The sequence below is a fragment of the Scaptodrosophila lebanonensis genome, unplaced genomic scaffold (assembly GCF_003285725.1).
Source record: "Scaptodrosophila lebanonensis strain 11010-0011.00,11010-0021.00 unplaced genomic scaffold, SlebRS2 tig00000001-arrow-pilon, whole genome shotgun sequence".
In the NCBI taxonomy this organism is placed as follows: Eukaryota; Metazoa; Arthropoda; class Insecta; order Diptera; family Drosophilidae; genus Scaptodrosophila; species Scaptodrosophila lebanonensis.
The window spans coordinates 22598478-22624150 of NW_022060529.1; the positions used below are offsets into that span (position 1 = coordinate 22598478).

Consider the following 25673-nt stretch of genomic DNA (forward strand, 5'->3'; position numbering starts at 1 on the left):
CTACAGCATGGTCGAGCTGGCCAGCGTTGCAAAGTGCCCAATTAGAGGCGACAAGTGAGAAGTGAGATGGCAACAACGGGTCCAAGTGCCGGCGATTGTGGAGCAAGTTTATGAGGAAACGTGTGCTCCACTAAATGGCCTCGCCCACCAGATTTTAGCACGCCCATTTCGATGTCATATATGTACGTAGTCTCATAGTGGGAGAAGGGAAAACCCCCCAAACAAGTTTGTGTTATAGCCGTACATGATTTTTCACAGTCGCTGCGTTTTGCAATAAATTTTCCAAATTGCAATTGCCAGAAGAACGCCACACACACATATACACACACACACACACATACCCAACGGTTATATCAACGATATTTGGCAAACATTTTGGCAACCGGAAGTTTGTGAAAAATCGTTGACAAGCGACAAAACACTTGACAGCAGCCAAATAAAAAATAAGAAGAAGAAGCCACACCAGAAAAATCTTGCAAACAAAAAGGCTGTGAAAACGGAGCGGCCCTTTACCAAACCGATGTCTCAATACACTTTAAACTTATTATTGTTGATTGATTTTCTTTAAATACTATTACTCCAGTATATGAAACCCTTTTAATAGCCAGCCATTTTAAGGATATACAGCAGCAGCTACCTGATTTAATCTACCTTCCAAAAAGATTTGTTAGTATTGGAAATAAATATTGTGCACAACTTTTTGTAGATATAGTATGACGAACTTTTCCTTATAAAACGACACAGAATTAGTTATACGATATATTATTATTTGTATTTGCTTTCTGAATCAACGATGTACATTTTATGTTATTAGGATTTCAACACTTTAATTCTCTCCAAAGTTATAAAAACTTAATTAAATATTTTATCATTGTCTTCTATTTTACATTTTGATGTCGCTTTTATAAAGAATTTACTTTTCTTAAGAAGCTCATCTCCGGTAATAATGGTCTCATTATGGTCGAGGCCCAGGAACTATTTTTATTAAATAATATTAAATGTAATTTTTGATTTCGTTATTTCTACTATCTTATAGTTATAGGCTTAAAGAAAAATTCACTGAAAAGTTGGTTTCAATCTCTACTCCCCCCACAATCACTGATCTTTATATTACTCGAACAAAATTGCATGTTGAGATTATTGGCGTTATATGATGTTGCAAAACTTGTGGGTCGAGTATGAAAAGCAAAAGAAATAAATGCTATATATAAATATATAGACTAACGAGTTGCCATCGACGGCTGCCCTGCATTCACGATAGTTTTGGAAAGTTTTACATTTCTTTTAAAACGGCTCTCATTTTTTAAGTTGAAGTTCACACAGCGTGTATTCAACAGAAAAGAAAAAATTAAAATTTAATACAAATGTATGTATATGTAAAAATTGATAAGCTTATAAGACCAGTCGAAAAAATATGAATGATACGGTGGACAACATGGAACGAGACATTATTATTTTGAAAAGGAAAAGGAATGGAAGCCAACTACATGTCAGTAACTTGAAAGATCAATTGCGTAACGGGAAAAAGATCCACTGCTCTTGAATTTTTCAAATTTTTCATTCAATACAGACACTTTCTCGAATTCTAAGGGGAATGAAATTAGATTTGATCTAATAAAGATGCAGATGTTAAAATATTTACGTGCATCTGGCAGTTCAGTGGATCTCAATGCTTCTTCAGTAAAGCTGTACAAGTTGCTAGTGGCTCTATTTAAAAGAGAACTTTGATAATTCTGTGTATTTATTTTTATTTTTATTTATTTTAATTTTTTTAATTTTACCTATTGTGTTGTCTATATTTTTAAACATATTTGTTTGGATCAACACACTTAGCTTCTGAATTATGAACAGCCTTTTGAGTTTAGAGTATAAAACGGAGCAAGCGGAAAAATGGTGTAACGTGTAAAAATTTGTGGGAAGGTGCAAAAGCGAAAAAATGTGTGTGCTTGTGTGTGTGCGTGTGCTGAGTGTGAGCGAATGTGTGAATGTGCAATCAAATGAAAGAAAACCAATAATCGAAAAAATGCCAATGCAGCGCACACAACTTAGGAATTATTGGCTGACTGGAGGTGTTGGGAGGGGGCTTGAAGCGGCGATGGGAGTCGCGCAAGAAAATGCACTAAATAAAACATGAAATTGCACAAAATCGGCCATGTGAGCAGCAACAGCAACACCAACAGCAACCAACAACAGCAATAACAAAAACAAAAACAGCAAAGATGTTCCCAGGTGTAGTTTGTGTGCGACAGGAATCTGTGCTATAAATTTGAGGCGGAGAGCACAAAAAATAAGTCGCAAGCCAGCAATGCCAACAATAAATCAACTTGAGCATCGCAAATTGCAAACAAAAGGCATTTTCAATTTGGAAATAAAAGAGCTAGAGACAATGCTTGAATGAGAATGAGAAGTGGAGGCAGGCTGAGAAGACCACAAAAGCCGAAATGTCAAAATGCAAAATATTAATCATCATTATTTCAATCAACATTTATTAACATGGACTTTGCATTAGCACATAATGTGCTCTGGTATTTTTGCCTTTGACCTTTCTGCTTGAGGGGCAACAACTGCGACAACGACAAGAAGGACGAGGTTAATGGTGGCGTCGCATCCTTTGGGCAACAGCAACAGCAAACGCACACTCCCAGTCTCACACACAGAAGCAGCGCATTATATGTATATAAATACAGACATATAGATAAACCACATTTTCAATTTGCCGAGGCGCTGTCAGGCAACCCCACAACCACCCCCCCCATAAAGTGCACAGCCAAAGACCGTTTGTCTTTGTAGCTACGACTGTCTATCTAACCCTCTGTCTGTCTGTCTGTCTGTCTGTCCGTTTGGCTGTGTGTTGCTTAGTGTACGTGTCTGCTTGTGTGTGTGTGTGTGTGTATTTGTTCTCTCTTGGCGCCCCAACAGCTCGACAATATCGCCACCAACACTCGATTTCAGTCATTTGTCTTTTGTCATATTAATAATTCCCTTTTATTATTTCCATTGCCAGCGCTAAAAACATAATGTGTTCATGATAATGCCCTGCCAGCTACAACAGCAATCCGTTGTCCCTCATCGCACCACCACAAGCGAACCACTCGTCATCCCATCCCATACCCCGCTTTCTCGATTTTGTAATTTGAAATGGCAAAAGGTGCGCAACGCACAAATTTTATGCCCACCTTTTTGTACGCTCATTAATAATAATATACAAGTACTTAGGAGGCAGCCCCACAACGCTCGGCCAACGAACCACTCCAGCGAACCCCATTCGAGTTGTAAAAAGTGTTGTTCAGACGCCTGTCTAGCACTGTCTAGCACTGTCTGGTCTGAGCTGGTCAGAAATAAAATCTTACTTTATGCCATTCATTCTCATTTTTAAAGTTAATCATCGCAAGCGCATCCGCGCGTCTGCCATCATTTTCTTGCGCTTCTCATTTTTGTAATAGATCATTAATAAAAATTCCACAATGTTGGCAAGTAATATTAATGAGTAATAACGGGCAATGGCAAAACAAAAATGCACTGAAGTGAGTTATTTGTTTTCTGTTTTTGCTTCCTTTGAAGTTGATTGATAGACGAATGAGTTCTAGGGAGGACTGAACTATGATGCTGTTTACCCCTCACTCACATATACATACAAGTATATACGAGTACATACACACATATCATTTCATCATTTATAAATTCAGCAATTAGAAGTCATAAGCTTGTACATACAAGCATTCTCCAAGCACTCTAACAAAACGCCATTGTCCCTATTAAAAATCGAAGAGCGCATAGACGACTGCCAGGCATTGTTCAATGCAAAGTTGAATACTCTGCTGTTGGCAGCTTGTTAACAGTTTATGACGCAAAACCAAAAAAACAATAGAAAATCTTTGCCATTCCTCGAAATCCTTAGAAATGTGTACGAGTATCTCTAAAGCCGCAAGCCAAGTAAGTGAAATAAAATTGTTTGCCACACAACAGAACAAAATATACGAACATGAGCTTGTTATGTAACCAAAACCAAATATATACAAAAGTTATGAATAAGTTGTGCATAATTTGATTAGCTGCCAGAACAAGTTGCCTAATTCAAATCAAAAGCAAACTCGGGCCTTCTTAAAAACCGCACACACACACACACACACACACACAAACGAACAGCACTCAAACAAACATACATAAATATATTCGTATACTCGTAAAGCAACGAGTTCTTGTGAAAAACATAACATGATTTGCTATTATTATTGTTTAATAAGTGTATAAGCCGACACTTATCCGACCCATAAGACAAACAAAGTTGTTTTTGTCCATGGAAATGAGAAAATTCCCCTCACTCACACATACATACAAGTACACACATATACACACACAGTCAGACTAGAGGCTTCTGTTCTTTAGTTTTAAGCAACACAAGCTTGAAAAAGGGCGCAAATGCTAAGCCAGGAAAGGCGGGCTGGCTGCCTGACTCGGCATGGAGAAATCACAATGCAAATTGGGTAGTCAAAATTATCATAAGACACATTTCAGAGGCAGTAAATTTTTGAGTTTTTCCCCAACCCCGTTGATGTGATGCGTAATAAGGCAATTGTTGCTCTCCGGGCCTGGCCGTGGCAGCATCAAGTGGCAGAGTGGCACGATTTAGAACCGAGACCAAAAACCCACGACGCTGCCGTCGTCTTATTTTAGGCAAATGATAAATTGACAAATTTATTTGGGTCAGAGCGTAACGCATTCATCATCATTTGCTTTTGCTGGCGCATGAGATTCTGTCCAAGCCAAGTAGAAGAAGCAACAATAACAATAAGAAGAAGAAAAAGAACAACAACAACAACAGAAGCAGCGAAAATTATGCCACTTGGTTGGAAAAATTGAAAATTGCTGCTACACAGACGGCGCACAAAGCAATGCCAGCTCTTTTCCTCAGAATCAAAGCTAATGATACTGGGCACTGAGCACGTTTAATGGAGCTTTTGTCTTCTGAAAGCAGTGACATTTTTGGCTAATGCACTTATAATGAGGTTAAGCCGGCCTTCGATCCGGACCCTACTTGATTTAGGTAGCCATTGGCCACATTTGCATAATTAAAATTGATCTTCTTTCTTATTGCTTATTTATGATTGATAAATTTCTCGCCAAGTCACAGATAAAGGTACAGACTTATAGACTGCAGACCCGGATGAAAGTTTCCACAGCGAATGGAGGGGGGAGTGAAATAATTATTTCTGCCAACCAAGCAAAACATTATTTTATTGACAGCCATTTATTTAAAAACTATGCATGTACACTATTTAAAGTGCCTTCAGCATTTATTTAAATCGCAAATTTCACAATTGTTATAACTGTTATAGCCGTTAAATATAAAAACGCAGTATATATCCATTTTAAGCACTTTAAATTTGTATTAAGAATGGTTGTCTTATCTATATTTGAGCTAAGAAGCCGAGCTCGTCGCTCATTTCAAATAGGTCCAGCAGTGGGAAAAACTCGTTCACTTGTTTGCAGAGCTAACAGGGCTATTGAGAATATGTCTTGATATTTGTCTTAGCCATTCAAAGTTTGTAATACGTTAACACACAAATTCCCGGATCAACAGCACTACTTATATAGTTATATATTTCAATATCTATTATTCTGCCTTCGTCTTGTTGGCTATTAGGAACTTGGTTTTCTGATTCAAATATTAAATTGCTATGGAAACTGCTTTACGGATGAGCTGGCAAGGGAGAAAACCACCTGACAGAGAAGATGTGGGTAAGCTGTGAACTTCCTTTCGACTTAAAACATGCAACGCTTGGTCAAAGGCTTAGCAGTACTGGGAAGGAAGAAGTCGGTGTGTTCGTGGAAGGCTAGCCTAGACACCAACAGAAAACCCAAGCTCTGAAAGCTACAGAGGACGAAAGTCTCCATGGTGGTTGGGCCAGACTTGGTGGCAGCCAGATTTCCTTTTAACGATTTCAGCAGAAGCTGCAGTGATGAAGAGCAGTAGGAAAGCGTTGAGCGCCTTCTCTGCCAATGCCCAGCACTAAGCAGGCGTAGGTTCTCTGTTCTCTAAACAATTCTCAATTCGAGATCATGAACATAGGCAGCTTTATCAACCATACAACATATTAGAGATTATTTGGTTGGGTGTTTATCATCGCCGAGTTCATTGTAACCTAATATAATCTATGTAATGAATATATATTAGTAATAACTAACCAGCTACACCTTGCAAGCATTGAAATCTCTGAAGTAGACCAAGAGCTATTCCTTATTTTTCATCTTGAGTTGGTAGAACTTCGCATTTAAGTTAAGGTGCAATATAGCGATGTTTGAGGAAAATTGTAATATTGTTTTTATAACTCGTCAAACACTTATTTTCATTAGTTGATCGAGATTTGGAGTCTCTGCTGAATAGCAGATGAAATGTGCATTGGTGTGTTTGTCAATCTGATTGGCAGTGAACTTTGCTATTCTGTGCATTGGTCCAACTGCAAATGCAATAAATGCAGCAATTCATGAATAATGCAAATCATTTTACCCCATCGAATAAAAGTCTGAGTGTTCGAACTTTTTCTATCGTCCAAAATTGGAGCACACGATTTTTTTTCTGCATTTTTTTTTTTTGGCAAATTTAATGGCTGATTGATTTTAAATGCTGGTGAAAACAAAAAAGGGCCATGGAAGACGAAAATGTGGGATAAAGAAAGGAGCACAGTGACAACGGCATTGTACATTGCTTTCTGATACTTTTGTTGTTGTTGTTGTTGTTGCTGTTGTTGGTAGCACAAGTTGGCAGAGCAATTGTGCTTAAAAGCGTTCATTTTATCCCACTCTTGTTACAGCATTGGGGCAATCGGCCATACCAGTACAAGGTGGCTGCAATGGACGGTGGATGGACAACGTGTTTGACATGCTGCATACACACATACATATATACGAATATATACATACATACATACATACATACATACATAGGAATATGTGCATGCATTGATGCATGCACACTGGTCAGAAATGTCACAATCTCAGCATATTGGCCAGCAATTGCAATAAGTTCTTGGGCGGCAACTACGAGTGTGAAATGGGATAAAGAGATATATGTACATATATCCGAAAATGCGCCATTTATGCACATTCGAAGCCTCGTTCTGTGCCTATAATAGCAAACTAATAAGCCCATTGTGATGGTAATAAAATTTAACGAAATTATTGTCCTAATTATTGGGCAATTTAAATTGATAAAAGACAATATAAAAGATCTCTGTTCTACATTTATGTCCATTTATGTCTATTAATATTTATTTTTATTAAAAGTTAGCATAGTTATTTTAATTAAAAGTTTGTCTCAAAAGCTTGTCTCTCTGATGTACTTCTTAATTAACTTGGAACCACCCGAAAGAGTGGACGGGCATTTCACAGAGTTATAGATTTGAATGGAACTCGACAAGCGTGCAAATCAATGTGCAGGCTCTTAACGTTTCGGTTTTTTGTAAGCACTCTTGACCGCACCGCACTTGCTTCTACACCTTCGTAAAGGTACATACATATGTACCTCTTGTATATATAAAAGTATGTATATACGCATACACTTACCTGGGGACAGCTCTTCGGTAATCCCTTGAATGGTGCGCGTGAACAGTGTCAACATGAGCACGCTGGCCAGGAGGAGCCACTGACGTTGCTGCCACACATGTCGATGGTGGCGGCCATGTTGTTGCTGTTGCTGCTGCTGCTGCTGCTGATGTTGCTGTTGCACTTGTCCTGCTGTTTGCATTGCCGAAGCGGATGCTGTCATTGCTAGGTGCTTGTAAGTGTATTTGTCTCTGTATAGTATGTGTGTGTGTGTGTGTGTATTTACTTCTTCTTTTGTATTTACTTTAGAGGTTGCTGCTAAGTGAACGCTTCTCTACGTATGCTTCAATATTTGTTGCTCTGATTCTGGAGCTATAAGATTCGTTGTGTTTGTGCGTTTACTTATGAGGTGTTGCGGTTATCGTATTGCTTTCAAAGATTATTTAGCTGTAATCAGAAGAGAATACATATTAAATTAGGGCGGAGTTTTAAATTTGTCTCATTTTAAGTCTTTATAATGCAATTGAAACGTTCTCGTCTAATATGCGTGATACTATTAGGGTGCCAAGAGGTATTAGGTGGAACCTCCATAGCAGAATGGAAGATATAGACTACGCCGCTGACCTACGCTTGTTAAGTAAATCTATTTAACGCATTAACGCCAGATCAAGCCAGCGGTTCACTATTGGGAGCGAGGTTGTCGACGAAGTCTCCTCTCTTAACCATTTAGGATGCACTGTTAGTGAATGTGGAGGGTCCGAAGAAGTTATTGCTGCAAATTGAGAGTTTACGAATCATTTTTAAAAACTATTACATTATATGGATGCGAAACGTGGCGATTAAATGCAAAGACCTGAATAGACTCCATACATTCAATAACAAGTGAGAAGAAGAAACAGCTGCAAATTCTTTGGGCCCAACACAATAAGCAACACGTCGCTATAACAATTGACAAATAAAGAGCCGGTTACTGTTACTGTTACAGAAGACCCCTATGGTAATGGATTGCACATATTCTGCATACCGAGCTGCATTAGAGTGGAATCCCCAGGGAGGCAGGCTCCGCAGTACTTGGAGGAGACTTGTGCTTGCTGAATTGGATATCATTGGAACGCCATGGGCACAATTAAAAACATAGAATTCGATTTCGTAATTGGGTTGAAACCTTATGCTTCCAAGTGAAGTGAATAAAGGGGGAAAAAAGTGTTAACGTAGAAGTAAATAGATATTACTCTTACCTATTGATTGTAACTGTGGTTTTTTTATTACATAAAATCGCATTGTTACCATGAGTTACTCCGATTTTGTTGTTCTTTTCTTTGCCGCTGATAGGAAAGGCCTATAAGAATGTCGAAGTCATATAGGCAGACAGCCTAAAATAATCGTTTGAAATGTTTCCTGATTATTTATTGAATCGGCACATCTGTGCTTTAATTTTTAACAAGTGGTGCTTTTTTTGTTCTCTATAATCAACGTAGAAACTATATTTAGTAATTTTATTTAACTCATTTTTATAGAGGACATTTATTGCTGCTTTATAGCCAATTAATTGATGTAAATGTAAATGGAATAAGCTAACAAGTGCATATTGTATTTGCTGTATACGAATACGTGCTAGTTGCTCGAAAAATAGAATTAGACTGGGAATAAGGACAGACACGCTAAGCGATTGACTTCAGTTGAAGGTATCGGGAACTTGTCGTGTCATTTTCTAAAGCAAAATTATGTCAAATCATTAATATTTTTAGCGTCGAACCTTTGACAGGAGGGCAGCATCAGCATCAGCATCAACTTCAGCATCGGCGTCAGCATCGGCCTCGGTTCAGTCGGCCATCGTTCAAATCGCCGCAAAGTATGCAACGTCATGTGGCGCTGTGGTGCGTTTCATCATGGTTGAAGGTCCTGGCGATGATGAGGACGACGGCGACGAATACGAATACGAATACGAACGCGAATCGTGGGCGAGAGCTGGCTACACGTCAAACACATTCATCACGAGTGCCGGCAGAGTGACAGATAGCGAACGGGCCTATGGCTCGTTTGTTGCTTGGCCGCTCGAACGGCGTGCCTGCTCGCCCCCGTGCCAGTCTGCAGGTCTGTCTGAAAGTCTGGCTGTCTGTCTGACTTCTCAGCCGCATGTCATACGCAAGGGCAAAAGGACAAATGAAAATTTTCCAATTATTGCCAACGCAGCGCAAAATTCAACGATTTAAAGTGCGCCACGGTAACAATAACAACAACGAAAACAACACGAACAGAGGACCATATTTCAAAGCTGCTGCCAATATGTCGAAATCTCGTTGTGTGCCTCCCGCCGACCGAATGACTGACTAATGTCTACCGATTTGGCAATTTGGCGTAACGAACATCATTTGTCAGGGTTTTAAATATTTCACAAAATCGATGGCAACTAATTACAAAATTTGCTGAATAATTTTAAAGTCTGTAAAAATCTGAAAAAGGGCGAGTGAGGACGAGGACCGTGAAGACAACAGACACAGGTGGCCATCATTCATAAATGTGGAAGCGCGAGAGCGAGGGCTGTACAACGCTTTGAGTGACGCGGCAGTTGATCAAAAACGCATTTGACGATGTCAGCGCACGATTTTAATAAACGTAGTGCTGGCACATGTGCTCCTGACATGATTTGGCGCAATGGCTGCTGAGAAAGTCATCATAGGATTTGGGTTGGCAGTCAACAGCTGGTCATGGTGCGCTTTCCATTTCGTTGTGAGGGTCAGGTCAGGAGTGTTGCTCCTGTCCTTGCTGTTGTTGCACGATTATGTGTGTTGAATTTGATAAATTTCTTTTTACAATTTATTACATTTTTCACATACATGCTATAGTAACAGCTGCTGGCCCTGAAACTGAAACTGCTTGTAATTATGAATGGTCTTGCACAGCATATTAGGCGAAGGCTCATATTGATTAGGGCGCTTTGTTTTAATATCGGAAGCCATATGCTAAACACAAAGCGGCCATAAAGGAGGCCACTTTCATTTTCACAAAGTGCAAACTTTCACTAATCTCAAAATTTATGCAAAAGTGTTCAATACCCAAGCATTCAAATACACACACACACACACCACACATACAACTTTCGTAGCCAAAACCACGTGTGTGTTCTCGTGTGTGCGTCAAGTTTTATGAGCCCATGCAAGCCGTTAACCGCGGGTATTTACACTAAGTCTAATGAAATGTTTAACAAGCACTTTGCTGTGCGCAAATCCCAATGACCCATAATATTAGCATAAAATCACTCGACGGTCCCAAGCCCCTGCCCGAGCTGAGATCCACCCAGACGCCCTACTAGTGCCACCCATAAATAGTTGGCGGTTTCCACTTGGCAAACTTGTTCTCTATGGTTAGTAAGAGTGTATATGGAAGTGTGTGTGTGTGTGTGTGTGTGTGTGTAGGGGTCGTTTGGATATGCGTGTTCCTGTGTGTGTGTGTGTGTGTGTGCAACTACTTGCTTAGTCTAGCAACGTTGCATGACACGCTCGAGGAGCTGCCGTTGCTGCTGCTTCGGCCGAAGCCGAGACTTGAGTAACATTTTCATATAAATGGCGCACTTTTAAAGTTTGGCACGAGCGCGAAAAGGCTTAACGAGCGACTGTTAGACGGTCAGAGGGCCTAAACCTATGCAATGCTTTTGGGATACGTACCGTTGTATACTGTTGGCGTATTTTCAATTTCAGCGCATAAATTTTTATGTTGGTCATATTTTATTTGTAGGCTGCTGCTGCTCTTGGGTGCGCCTTTTTGTTTTGGTTCTTGTTTCAACTGTTGGCGCGCGTTCCACAAAATAAATTACATTAAAATTCTAAACCATCATCTACTGTGGAAATTTATTTTTGCACATTATCCGCTTGCCGCAAATTGTATTTATTCCGCAGTCTGCTTTGGCTGCCGGGCAATACAACATCAGCAGAAGCGGGAACAGAAGCAGGAGCAGAAGCAGGATGTAGGAGCAGGAGAAGCAACAACAGCTGGCATTTTAGTGGCAGTTAGTTGATGTTGTTATTTTTGTTGCTGCGGCTGCCAACACCGAGCAAAGTTGTAAAGTATCCTTCGAGGCAATTAGTTTATTTGTACAATTTCATTTCATTTAGGCTGTCGGAATTTTAATGTGTTTCATTAAGTTTTTGCGTAAAATTTACACTTGCACGCCGTGCAGTTTGTTAGCCTGACGTCTAGGAGCACCCGCTCTTGATTTGCTCCCTGGACACTTGGCTCGAAAATTAAATAAAATTTAATGAAGTCCATTAAATTGTGAGCTGGGGCTTCAGTTTGTTCTATTGTGTGTTATAAATTGTGTGCAAGTTTATTTTGATTGCTTGGCATAAAAAGGCAATTCATAAATAAGACAAGTCGGAGTTATGTGTGGTTGCTATTGAGTCGGCAGACATATATAGTATATTTATACTTATGCGCTTAGCTTTCAATTTATTAGATACTTGTAAGAGATGAAACTACAAGTATGTTCGGTTGTTTTGCGTTAAGTGCCGATATTAAAAGTCTTAGCAAAAATAGGCCACAATAGTAAAATGCAAATGCAATACAACAGGAACTGGTCTGACATAAAACACATCTTACTAGATAACAGGGATAAGAATGGCTTCTAACCAGCAAAAAACTGTCACTCAAAAATAAGGTTGCTTTAAAGAAGTCCTGCATCGCTTCTTCTTGGCGATATGGCTTTCAGGTATAAGTAATCGCTGCAAAATCCCGTCTGGAGAAAATCCAAGTTCATCAAGCCAAAACCCTTCGGCTGACTTTAAAGGAGGAAATTTAATGAGAAGGACGCTGAAGAGGTCACACGCCTTACCAAACGATTTATTTAAATTATAAATGTTACATAAGACTAAGATAGTTTAAGTTGTACTTGTATTTAGTTATAAGTTTAATTTAAGTATTCAAACAGTAGTATAATTAAAGTGTAAATATCTGAAGAATCTCAGGATAAAAAGTCAAATGAAAATTGCTACTTCATTGGTATTTTTCTATCATTAATCCTTGCAGAGTATTATAAATATCCTTTATAACTTTGCACCAAGGTTTCTTTTCCATGGATATAAATACTTATTATGTAGACATAGACACATAGCAGTTGTTGAATCGAGAAATGCAAAATAAATTCACAGAAATGTTTTTAAATGGAAGGGTTTACATTTCAGCTCGTGGCTCATCACCATGGATAAATATTTTGTAAGTCACATAGAGCTCCAGCACAGAGGAATATAGCTTCCAAGATCCTTTTTTACTTGAGTGTATAAATTAAGCGTTTAATGAATTGTGGCTGCAGAAAAATTATAATTTCATTGCTGAAATAATATATTTTACGACTCCAACAACATTTTAAAATTGTAAGTAAACATGAGTAGCAATTAGCTTTGGAATTACAAATTCATAAAACTTCTACTTGTGTCAGAATTCTATTTAAGCTGGCCAGATGACAGAAAAACTCCCCACAACGAGTCGGAGGCGATTGTTAACATTATTGTATTTTTCGTAGATTATAAAAGATGCTTTCTCATCTTTAAGTTGAAGGTACTGAATATTTTAAAATAGTCAAAATTTTTTTACGTGTCAGTAAATATATATCTCAAAGAGAATACGAGCTAGAGAAAGTTCTGGGATAATTTTTTCAGCCATGATCTTTGTCTGCGATCAAGTTAACTGGGTAATAAAAAAATGGTTTATTTGGCCAAATCTGGCAAGTATGCTTAAAAACTTACTTGACTATAGACAATCGTATAAAAATAGTCAAGTGACTGTCAAAATTAATAATGCTATAAAATATTCGGACTGTGTAATTTTTTTTTAATTGAGTTCTTCAAGAAAAACAATATTTGAAACATTTTCTTATCTATCTGTCGTTTTTTCTAGACATCAGACAATCAATAATACCGCATTAAAATAAGTATGATGCTCAAATCATAGACCTAATCCAACTCGATTATTGAGTTTTAATTGATTTAAGTCTTTATCTCGAAATTGATTAGTCCCTTCTTTAAAGAATTAGGGGATTCTGAAGCAAATAGTTGTTTTAAGTAAGGAGTTATTAATTTTCCAAATGAAAATCTGATATACCAGCACTCTTGTAAATAAAAATGTATCTGATATATCAATATTCTTTGTTTGTATTATAAATTTGTATAGGTACACAATTTTTGATAATGTTTGTCAGGATATTATTAAAACCAATTATTGCAATCAAGACATAGGTCGCAAGCGCGCTTAAACTAATTTATCAAACAACCCACTGTTGAGTCCAAATACCAATTTCACGTATTTTGTAGGGATTCTTTAAGCGACCCACGACATTTTCAAGTTAGTTGTTGCAAATAAAATTTGTACACCAATGTTCGGTATGCCTTGGCACTGGTTTTTCGGATTTGCAGGTATGCCTTGTCTGCCCTATGTGGGTTGGGCTCACAGCACAGAATAATCACAAACATAGGCATATACACACATACATACGTACGTACTCGTACAATACAAGCGAGCCTGAAGCAGAGGAAAGTGCTTTTGAAACAAATAATATTTTCAAGACATTTTAAGGGATTCATCAATTGCTCAGTCTACATCCACAGTATGTTTTTTTGGATGTAGTATTTTAAAATTCGCTTATTTACATTATGTCACCATCAAGTATATACACACACACACACACACATGCATAGTTATATTTATGTATTGTTTACACAGGATACAATATCAAATTGCATGAGATTTTAAGTTATAACTTACTTGAAATTGTCGCTAGCTGACCCTGGGATAGAGGAGTTGGTGTTGGAAACTTTGAATTTGTTGAAAACTTGTTATTTATTTTATATTTGCACAGAATGAAAAAATGTAAACACAAGTATATGTGAGTATTGTACACAAAATGAAATGGAAACACCACACAGACGACGAGTACAGCGTGCGCCTCTCTGGGACAGCAAAGGAAGCCAAATCAGGTCCTTAACACTAATTCAGGAAACGGTTTTCATTGTTACCACAAACACGAACTCATCATAGTTAATTAGTTCATAAACTTTATTTTATCTTGTAGTGCATTTTTGAGAAATTAGAAAAAACACACGAAAATTTTACAGCCGCACGAATTTCGTTGACAGGAGAAGACGTCAATGGGCTGCTCAATTGCACGTTTCGATTCCACACATATTCGCTGGGCGAGAGAGCATAAAGGAGAGAGCGAGAGCGAGAGCGAACAGAGCCAAAACCGCGCAGCTGTTGTCCTGCGGTAGGAAGCAGGGGTAGCAACTGTCAAAGTGACAGGACTCAGTGCGCAGTCGTCATTTGTTCCGATTTCGGTCGTTGCGAGGACGCTGGCTCTGGCCTGGGGCAAAGGGTTGGCCAGAGCGGCGGAGAGGGCGACAATTACCTGGAGAATTGGCATTAGCCCATTTTCGTTGCGTTATAAATTACGCTCGTCTCTTTTGAACATTGGAAACTCCAGCCGCACACTTCTCTGCATGGGCACATTTCGCATTTCTGGATTGGGGTACTCCCATATGGTAACTGGCTCCAGGGTGGTTGCAGGGGACTGCAATTACATTTAACTCCCATGCGTTCGCTGTGATGTGGAATTAATTTTCGATTTTATTGTCACTTTCTCAATTGCTTGACTGCGTCTTCCAGGGCCTTTGATTTAATTGAAAATGTGATGGATATGAATATGCAATTTTAGGCAATAAAAGGTTCACATGAAAGTGTAAAAGTTACACTTATTATGACAGAATACTCTCTTATTTCTTATACTTAAACTTTAATTGCTGCAGACAGCTATTGGTACTAAAAATGCTTTCACTCGTCTCCTATACTACAGAATATTATATTTATGTCAATACAAATAAACTCAATTTTATTTGATTGAAAAAAAAATACCCAACTTTCGTAATTTATTCATGATTGCCACAGATTTTAATTCATTTGGCTTGCCATCAAAAAATTCTGATATCTTTTCAACATATGATAGCCCAAAAAGTGATATTTATATAAGAGACTATATGTATATAACATGGTGAATACTATATAGACTTTGTATATAATTTTTTGAACACCGATAGACAAAGACATTTTCTACTATTTTTAAGAGATAATATGCCGAAGCAACACATTTCAAGCTTGAAAATATTGAGACAATTGGCTTGAAAGAAATTCTTAGTTTATTTAGATATTTTTTCAAAGTTCTCCATTTATTATAAATACTATAAATTTAAAAGGAATTTATTGAGTTTCACAATCATCTATAGAAACTGTTGTTTTGTGAAAAAAACTCAACCTTCATTAGAGTATTTGTTGCACTTTTTAAATTACTTTTTTGTTCAGTGCCTTCATACTGATAGTATAATGGAGTTGATTCGAAAACAGCCAATGTTCTGTTTTCTTGAAATGACAATGTTGATAAATTATGGATCACAATACATTCCAGAAAAACTACATATACCATACTGCATATTCCAATCTTTTCACTAAGGCAAAAAGTAGTTACGGAACTAAAAGAAATAAGTATTTTGTAAGCTTAAGAGGATTTTTAATTCTCGTTAGTTCTTGTAAGAGAAGCAGGCGTGGTAGATCCCACATATTATTTATATTCTATATATTCTGATAAGACAAGTCATTGTAGAAGAGATCCAAAAGTACGAGATCTAGAGTTACAGAGCTTGAATGCATTCTACCCAAAGACCGGTAGATATCAAGCTTATGGATTTTATTATCTAATATGGTCCTTCACTTCCCTATAAAAATATATAGTGTACACCTAATTCAGTTTTAACATGGTATTTTTTACACGATTTTGATATAACACGGTTTGAAAATGAAAAATTTCATATATATTGCTTTAGAGATAAGGAACCCATTTTTACACGTTTGTTTCTGGAACCAATTTACCCTGTAAAAGCAGAATTAGGTATATATCAAAAAGTATAAAATTGATCTTTTTCCCTTCTTCTTTCCCTTCTTACATTATGACAACTGGCCGAATGTTCTTATGTAGTTTTGCTTCGAGATTTTCAATTGGAGTGCACGGATAATATGGCGAGCCCAATCATAACTAGTCCCTATATCAATTAGTTTTTTGCATAAAAATAAACAATATTGTTCATGAAGAGAAGGTAGTGGTTATATATCGGCTTCCATAATTTGCGGGTCGTGGACAGAGATCGTGGAATGAGAAAAAAAGGTGGTAGTGCAGATAGATTGACGGCTTCAGACAATGAAGGAAACTGAATTTTTAGAGAAGATAGTGTTAGCTCATGTAACCTTTTGTATCAAATGTGTGTTAAGTATGACAATTTTATAATATTACTTTGCCCATTGTGTCAAGTCGGGGTCATGTACTCTCAAATAATGAAACTGTATTGTAGTGCATCGACTTAACGAATTTAACACAAGTTTATATTTTTATATGGGACACTAAAAGACGCAAAAACAACATGTGGGAGAAATTCATGACTTGTTTTAAAAGTAATGGCGGAAAGCCGTGTGAAGCGGTAAAATTGACAGAGCTTTACAAACGAGTGCCGCCCAATCAACGCCAGGAATTTCAGAATTTCCTCCGAAAGCATGAGGAGTACAAACAGTAAGTGTTATTGCGTTTTTAGTTCATGCCTCTTAAATGCCGAGCCCTCCCCCAAGGCGCGTTCGGAAGTTTCCGGGTAGCATGCCACGAATTGATTGGAAGTATTATGAGCAGAATGTTAGACCGGAGTTCGTGAGCTGGGTAAAAGATTTTCAAAAGAAATACGATCACTTAGACAGTGTCTTTGCAAATCGCCATTCCATGATCAATTACGCGAATTATTTCTCGAATGTGGATAAGGAGACAGCGGAATTGAAAAAGCAAATAGCAAAGTACAAAGAAGAGTCTAATTGCCGCATTAAAGTCCTGCAAGAGCGATTGAACTATATTAAAGGTTTAAAACCGTACGAGGAAATGACAATGGAGGAATTTTGCCTAACACGTCCTGAATCAGCGCCGGATTTCATAAATAAGCCCACCTTTTGGCCACATTTACCTGAAGAACAGGTGCCTGGGCCCATGGTTGTGCACATACCAGAGGAAGTACCTGAGCAGGATAAGAAGCCTCCCAGCACTGAAGGCACTAAACCACCTGCAGCAGCGCCAAGTGGAACCTCACCTCCAAAAGCACCTCCAGCAGATATGGCCAAACCGTCTCCTGGGGATACAAAGCCGCCATCTCCTGATCAAAAGGTACCAGAATGTTCGTCACCACAAGTTGCACCTCCTTCGAAAGTCTCCACACCGCCGGTTGAATCTGGCTCTGCTGCATCGGCAAGCAAGGACTGTATCAAACTGATCCCCACGGACAAAAATCCATATGTTAAATCGGAAACGTGTAAAAGTCTTGATGGGAAAACAGGAGATCAATTGAAAACAAAAGTGGATGGGCAGTCGAAGGACTTTGAGGCTATGGCAGCGGACTTAGCGGCAAGGGGTGCTGAACTGGCTAGTCAGTTGATCACTACGGGCTCAAATATTCTGAGGACCATCTTTCAAAAGGTAGCCGCCAAAAAAAGAGAGATGGAAGAAGCTTCAAAGGCTGCCAAAATAAAAGAAGCTGAAAAGATTGCGGCGAGCAAGATTCAGCCAAAGCCATCTCCGGAGGACGCTGTGTATCAAAACCGAAAAGGATCCCCGGATGTTTGCCAGAAAACAATAATACAAGGAGATGAGCGAATTGAGCCCGATGTAAAGCCACATCATGCCAATCTTAGCAACAAATCTGGAGCACCATGTGAGAAACATAAGGACGTATGCCCAGACGAGGTATGCCCCCAAAAAGACAATAAGAAACCAAAAGATTGTCGTGATATTGAATCTGAGGACAGAAAATGTTTTCAGAAACTCGAAACATTTTCGCAAGAAAGTACCGAATGCGAGGAAAATATTGCTAAAAGCGATTGTAGAGATTTTCAAAAGCTAGAACCTATTTCTGTTGAGAATGCCAAGTCAATTGAAAAAAAAGATTGTGAGAACGCTAAGCCAATTGAAAAAAAAGATTGTGAGAACGCTAAGCCAATTGAAAAAAAAGATTGTGAGAACGCTAAGTCAATGGACAAAAAAGATTGTAAGAACGTTAGGTTAATTGAAAAAAAAGATTGTGAGCCCCAACAGGAAAGTGACACGGAGGGAAAAACTGATTTAAGGAAGAAAGTCGACGAGGACTGCACAGCACTCCACCAAGAAAAACCAAATGCCAAAGTTGACGATAACCCAAAATCAAATGCGAAAATTGATTTGGAGACCTGCGAGCCCGTTTTCGTCTGCACAAACATTGATCCAGACATCAAAGGTACCGGACCTAAAAGCACGACAAATAAAAAATTGGCGGAAGCAATAGCAAAACCCTCAAGGACTTCGAAGCCAGAGCATTCCAATGATCCCGAAGCTCAAATGAAAACGTTCGTGAGTTCAAGCGATAAAAATGTGATTACGGGCGAAATTGTAATTACAGAAGATAGTTCAGAGTCCAAAGAGCTACATCCATTGGTTCTGGATAAAAGCAAACCACGCCTTCCTATTGCAACCACTGACAATACGCATAAAATGAGCAGCGAGATCGACGAGAGGGCAGATACTGGCATGATGAGGGGAATTACGCTCAGTGGCAAGCCCAAATATGTGGACCCTAAGGAATTTAAAGAACAACAAGAGCGTTTTAATTTGAAGAAAACTACACAAAAGGATTCAATTCCTCTTACTACAAATTATACAAAGCGAGACTTTCAACCAATAAAGCTTGGTGGAAAGTTGAAACCTGGGCTAGAGTCTGAAGAGGAGGAATATAACAGGGAAACTAGCGGAAGCGAAATAAAATACCACAAAGGCGGTTCTGAGTCAACCAAGGATATCAACGATGCCATGACCCTAAATGAAAGATCCGATTTGTCGGGGAGGGGCGATGGCTGGGAAATATTTAAGAAATTGAGCAAAGATAAAATGAAAAAACAGTTCGACTCCAAAGAGCTGGTTGAGCCAATAAAACAGGCTGTAGAGAAAACAACTGAAGAGCACAATGTGCGTGAAGATAAAGGAAAACCAAAGGACGTGGCTGAAAACGTAAAATCTAAAGAAGCTGTTACACCAGATGATATGGCCAAAAATGTGTTTACAATGGCCACGGATGCAGCCACTCTACTAACCGAGGCGACAAAGGCCCTCGAAAATGCAAAGAAAGCGGTGAACGACAATGTCGGGCTGGAGGCGGCATATCTATCAGCCCGGATCCACGCAGATCGTGCCTTAGCGGAGGCTCACAAGGCCGTAGCAGCTGCACGGAAGTTGACCAAACGTGCTCAAAACAGCAGCAAAAGTAAATATAGCGAGGCCGCCATGCTGGCCGAAAAGCATGCCATGTTGGCCAAATTGCTGGCCAAACGCGCTCTCCACTTGAAAAGAGAGATTGCCAAATTGTTAGGCACCAAAAAGTCCAAGTGAACTGCCCAGTGACAGATGTCTTATACATATACATATATTCGTATTTAAATATTGTTGCAGCTCCTATTAATTTTGTTTCGATCTTTTCGTTTTGTCATTAAATTTTCTGTTTCATTAAAGGCCATGAGTTAAGTTTTTATTTGCCGGGCACCCATCAGCTTGAAAGTTATGCAGATTTGGACAAAGCTCATCCATTTCACCATAAATTTAGCCAGACGCAAAATCGAAACTCAGCCAGCTCCGGTGCAGCTAACTTTTGCCTAATGCGCCAACAATTTCCATATAGTAAGGTGAGTGGCTAGTTGGGTTGTGGCCTGGTCCCCTTTCATCTATGTATGTATGTATGTATGTATGGGTGGGACTGTGAGTGTGAGTGCCTGGTAGATTGCATAATTATGCAAATGTGTTGTTTTTCGGTATTTCAAGTGGCACATTTGAAAGTGTTGCCTACTTTCTAGCGCACACGCAGTACGAGGCGCACAATCAAATACATTTGCATAATTATACAAAGCTTGAAATGCTGTGTGAGTGTTTGAGAGTGTGTGTGTATATATACTCGTATTCATATCTGCGAATTTATCGGTGTGTGCGTGTGGCTGTGTTGAAATTAAGTTTTAATAGTTTGGCGCTTTAAGCTTAAAAATCCATTTTGCTGGTATACCATTGAGTTGAGAAGCAACAAAAACAACAAGAGCAACAGCAGCAGCAGGCGTAAAACGACAACAATGGCAGCTGTTAACGCTTAAACAATGCAAATATGCTGCCCAAATCCGCTTTTTGTATTTTTATTTTTATAAACTTCCCAGCGGCAAACAAGCGATATAAATTCAATTTGAACGCGCGACTCCACACAGAGACACTAGCAAACATAAAACGGGCGCCTGGGCCTGAACCTGGACTCCGCTTTCTGTGCCTGAGCCTGCGTCTGCTCTCTGCCTGTTGCCCTTAAGGCTTTCGCTTTAGCTTTGTGCGCCATTGTTGCCGCCTTATCGCTTAATCGATTTCGTAGGTGACAAAAGCATTTTGTAAGGCTTCGGGCTCACTTAATTTACCTTTGGGATTGTTTGCCCAGTTAGCCTTTGTTTGTCACATAAATTTGCATATTTATTTAGAGTGCCGAAAAGGATTATTCATGAGCCAGCAAGTAGCCAAAATGCTTAAAGCAAGCTGTAGCTTATTTATACGAATATAAGTATGTATATATTTATTTGCAAGCGGCAATGTAGAAATGGCCAAGCATTTCGTAAGGGATAGGGTTTCGATTGAGACTGACAATGAAACAAAACCCGCAGCGCACGCAATTGCATTTCAATGCCAAAATTGTTTACGAACTACGCCGGGCGCAGGCGACTATAGCTAGATATGGAACAGGGTGATCTGCAGTGCAAGCCATTACAATTTCGATCTTTACAGCTCTGGATTAAAATGGTCTTAATAGTCTCCTAACAAAGACAGAGGTAACAATTGGATATTGTAGGCAATGCATCAAAACTTATACAACAGTTTCGGGAGACAAAACGGGAGCCACGTCTGTTTTTCTTTTAATAAGAAAATTTGTAGTTATCGTTCTTATAGGGAAGTGCCACTCTCTGGCATTTCTTGTGTTACTAATAAGTTTTGTTTTGAAGCGATTCTTGTTTAATTATGCTACTGTGAAACCAAATAAACTATAATTTAAAAGCGTCGGAATATATATTACAATAATAATCTGAACCTAAAGTTTGTAAAATGTAAAAGGAACGAAGTGTATATGTATATTCTTGATCAGCATGACAAGAATAGTCCTGTCCGTCTGCTCCGCAAATGCTCATACATAGACAGATTACCGATGTACAAGGAATAATCGATCAACGAACATTTCCTTATCACAATTGGGTTTTTTTTTTCAGATTTGTTAATTTTTTTAAATAAATATATGGTTCTTTAAAGTTTATATATTCATTGTTTAATAATTTCAATGATTTTGAAATTACTCAAAAGTATTTATTGCAATTTGGTAAAAAATACCAAAGTAGTTTCTTGTTTGTTTGTAAGAACAGGGTTTATTTCCTTCTATTTATGAAACGTCTAAACTCATCCATAATTTATGAAAACACCCTGTTGACTTTATGCGCTGCTCATAACACTTGACAATTGCCTGCTGTTTGCAGTTATGTTGGCAATATAAAATATTGCCATTGTGTTTATTGTTTTCGGCAATTGCAGACAGTTGTGCACTTGTCGCTGGCAATTTGCAATTGAAATGGAATTTATTTTTATATGAGTACATTTCTTGGCAACGTTGTGGACACAGTTTTTGGCAGTGGCTCAAAGCCACAGTTGCATTCAACTCTCCCGATTTGTCTTTAAGCATATAGTATTTGGTCTCGCTCACAGTTTGGCGGACTAATTGATTCAGTTTCATTGGCTCTTTCGGCTGCTACTTGTATATATAAAACTAAATAGTTTAAGCTTTTGACTATCACATAAATATTCCACCACATTGCGTTGTTGACATTTATGTCGCCTATTACAAATATATATGTGTATATACATATATTGTGAAATACCTACATGTAGTTACCTTTATATATGCATGTATATGTGTATGCTAACAGAGGTAGGCGCTGTAGGGAGCCCTGTGCTTTTTTATTGCCCCATTTGTGGCGCGTAGTTGGCATTATGATTTGGCTAACGATTTGCGTGCCTTTGTGTTGATTAACATTTTTATGGGGAAAGCAAATATTTGGGGGCCAGCAAGCAACAACAGCAACAACAATAGCAACAGACGCAGCAGCAACCGCACGCTTCAGCGTGTGGCACCAGGCACTTTTTAATAGCATAGTTTTAGGCATAAGTTATGCGCACAAAAGCCTAATTAGCAGCGTTTAACTAAGCCTGGCGGCGTGTGCGTGCATCTGTGTGTATTGTTGACTGTTTTCAACGCGACGTGATCGTGGTTGTTAAATCAACAAAAGCAACATATATCCACAAACACACACAGTTACAAAGCGTTCACACAGAGCGGGGCTCAGAGCTCAGCATAGAGATGGGTGTGCGAGGAAAGATTTGCAAAAAAGGATGGGATTTTGCTAATCGTATAAATGCATTTACATTACATTATCCTATTATAGGTAGATATATCAAATGCATATAATGCTCTACGTTGAAAAGAAATTAAATATATATAAATAATATGAATGTATCGCATAATGCCTTCATCACACTTAATCAGGGAGCCAGATTACTGTTCAAAGTTTTCAAAGTTCGTTCGATTGAGCGCAAAAATTATTTGTTAACATTTAGTTGCAATCGCATCAAGAGACCATTTGTCTTAAAAGATCTTTCGTAACTTGGAGTATTTTCATGATTCGTTTTCTAAGCTACACTACAACTCGAAATCACGCCACATACACATCCTTAGCTCAGCAGGTAAATGAAAATTTCTAAACAGAATGACAAAGGCAGGCGGCCCGTGGCTTATACGTTGTCCGCGCAGCATGGCGCTTGATTAGTGAACACAGCCCCTCATCTTGACTACTGAGCGTGTGGCCACAGTTGCCGTCTACCCCACTCGGATCCCTACACACATACTCCACCATATACTTGTACAGACAACCACACACTTAACGACGTAGTTAGCGTTAGTTAACGTATGTACGTGATATCGTTAAATTGGTATAACGTTACCAGACCACCGCAGCATAATAAGTGTCTTATTAGTTATGCTACCGGGGCTAGAACACGCGGCACACATACACACACACACACACACACACATACACTCATATATGTTAACTTGGTTCCTATTTCTCTTGCACCTAGCACTATACTTCGTTGGGTACGGCTCACATAGCAGCGGACCATGCCGTACGCATCACGTGCGCATTGCCCGAATAACAAGCTCTGAGCTGTGAGGCACGAGTTGGGAGCGTTGAGTCCGAGTCCCTAGCATTGACAATTTCCATGCCACATCAGAAAAGGTAGCCCTACAGCCTGCCTCCACGGCATGCTCATCAATGTACATTTTGTTTGCACAAATGTCAATGTCGCCTTGAATGACTAATGACGATTTGTGGCCGACAGTTGGCATGTTGGCTGATGAACGACTGGAAGCGACCATGCGTGTGTGTATGTGTGTGGGTCTGTGCGATGGCATAGGTCAGGTGATTCTGTGTTCGTTCGGCTAACGGAGGTAGTTGACACACGGGCAGCTCCAGTTGCAGCAAATCGAATTAGCCAATTTATTTCTATGTGAGAGATGTATATACATATACGAATCACGGAGCTAGAGGAAGAAATTGTTTTACTTACAGCTGCTGGCTTGATTACTCGAGAGGTCAAAATATCAGTGCAAGAGCAAGGGTACAAATCTCTAGCTCCAATCGTAAATGACCTCCAAGTAACCTGTTGGGTTTTATTTTGCCATTAAGCTAAAATTAAATATTGAAAGCGCACTGCCATAGATTTAAGATTAAGTCGTAATAATAGTAAAGTACAAGAATATCTTAATCATTTGATGTGTATTTTCCCAATAGAACGAGAAGTTTTCATTCTTTAAGGACACAGTAGGTCTCATGACAATGGAGAAAAACAATGTTTGGGTTGAGGAACATTTTATAGTATGGTTTAAAAATTAAATTAAGAGAAACTACTCACTTAATTTTGACACAATAATTATAATAATTATAACCAATAATAGTTTTAAAAGATTAAAGATATATAAAGAAATTTGTATAATTTCGACTAATAGAAGAAATTCATTAAAAAACAACAAACAATACACAATTGAATATTATTTCCTTAATTATAAAACAATATAGTAATTAAATATTATTTTCTTAAAAGTGTAAATCCGTATTTATACCCAGTACCCAAAGGGTAAGTGGGTATACTAGTTTTGTGCGAATGTATGGTACACACAGAAGGAGGCGTGGCAGACCCCACAAAGTATACAAGAATATATTTTTGATCAGGATGACAAGAAGAATCGATATAGCTATATCCGTCTGTCTGTATGAGCGCAAGGATTTCAAAAAATATAAGAGCTAGAATAACCAAACCTTGCATCCATATTCTCCTAAGTCCGAGAAAATACGAGTTTAAGTTTTTTTTTTCAACCCTGCTATTCACGATTATCCATATCCATCTTGAAATATCTAATCCAATTTGAACTATTATAGGTATTATGTGTCCGTATGTAAAATTGATATGTTAGTTATTAATAAAATTATAAACATTATAGTAAATATAATCTGTTCCCAATATAAACATGCAGATACATGATTCTGATGTAAATGTATGCTGTTGGGACTGTACATAAACATATAAATTGATATTGAATTTAATTCATTGATTTACTTTATGTTAAATTAATATTTAAAATATTTTTAAAATGTTTTTTCTCTTTTGTGGGAGTAGGTTCAGGGTATTTAAGAGTTGTACCCACTCGACTCTGGCATTCCTTTTCTATTTAATGTGTAAAATACATTCTTCTCTGCTGACTGAGCAAAGTTTCAGATTCCGTTCATGCAAATGCTGGGCAAGACGTGGTTAACCTGCTCACTTACTCGTATACTAACAAAGACAGCCCCACAAGAATCGGTAGCTCGCAAATTGCTAAGCGTCAATGACTTTAATTAATTCAAAGCAAATATTGTGCTACAACAATTCAAAG

At 38.4% G+C, this 25673-nt stretch overlaps 1 protein-coding gene across 1 annotated transcript; it reads left to right on the top strand.

Moving 5' to 3' along the window:
* The first annotated feature begins 16947 nt into the window (after positions 1 to 16947).
* Positions 16948 to 20136, top strand: LOC115632080 (titin). Its single transcript, XM_030529045.1, has 2 exons — positions 16948 to 17137; positions 17194 to 20136. Exons 1-2 carry the CDS (start codon positions 16992 to 16994, stop codon positions 20015 to 20017), a joined length of 2970 nt encoding a protein of 989 aa, XP_030384905.1. The 5' UTR covers positions 16948 to 16991; the 3' UTR covers positions 20018 to 20136.
* Positions 20137 to 25673: the final 5537 nt, after the last annotated feature.

Bases quoted from the DNA above. Each gene is read 5' to 3' on its own strand.
- LOC115632080 (XM_030529045.1), top strand. From the start codon at position 16,992: ATGTGGGAGAAATTCATGACTTGTTTTAAAAGTAATGGCGGAAAGCCG. The intron at 17,138-17,193 runs GTAAGTGTTATT...CCCTCCCCCAAG, and splicing joins AAGCATGAGGAGTACAAACA to GCGCGTTCGGAAGTTTCCGG.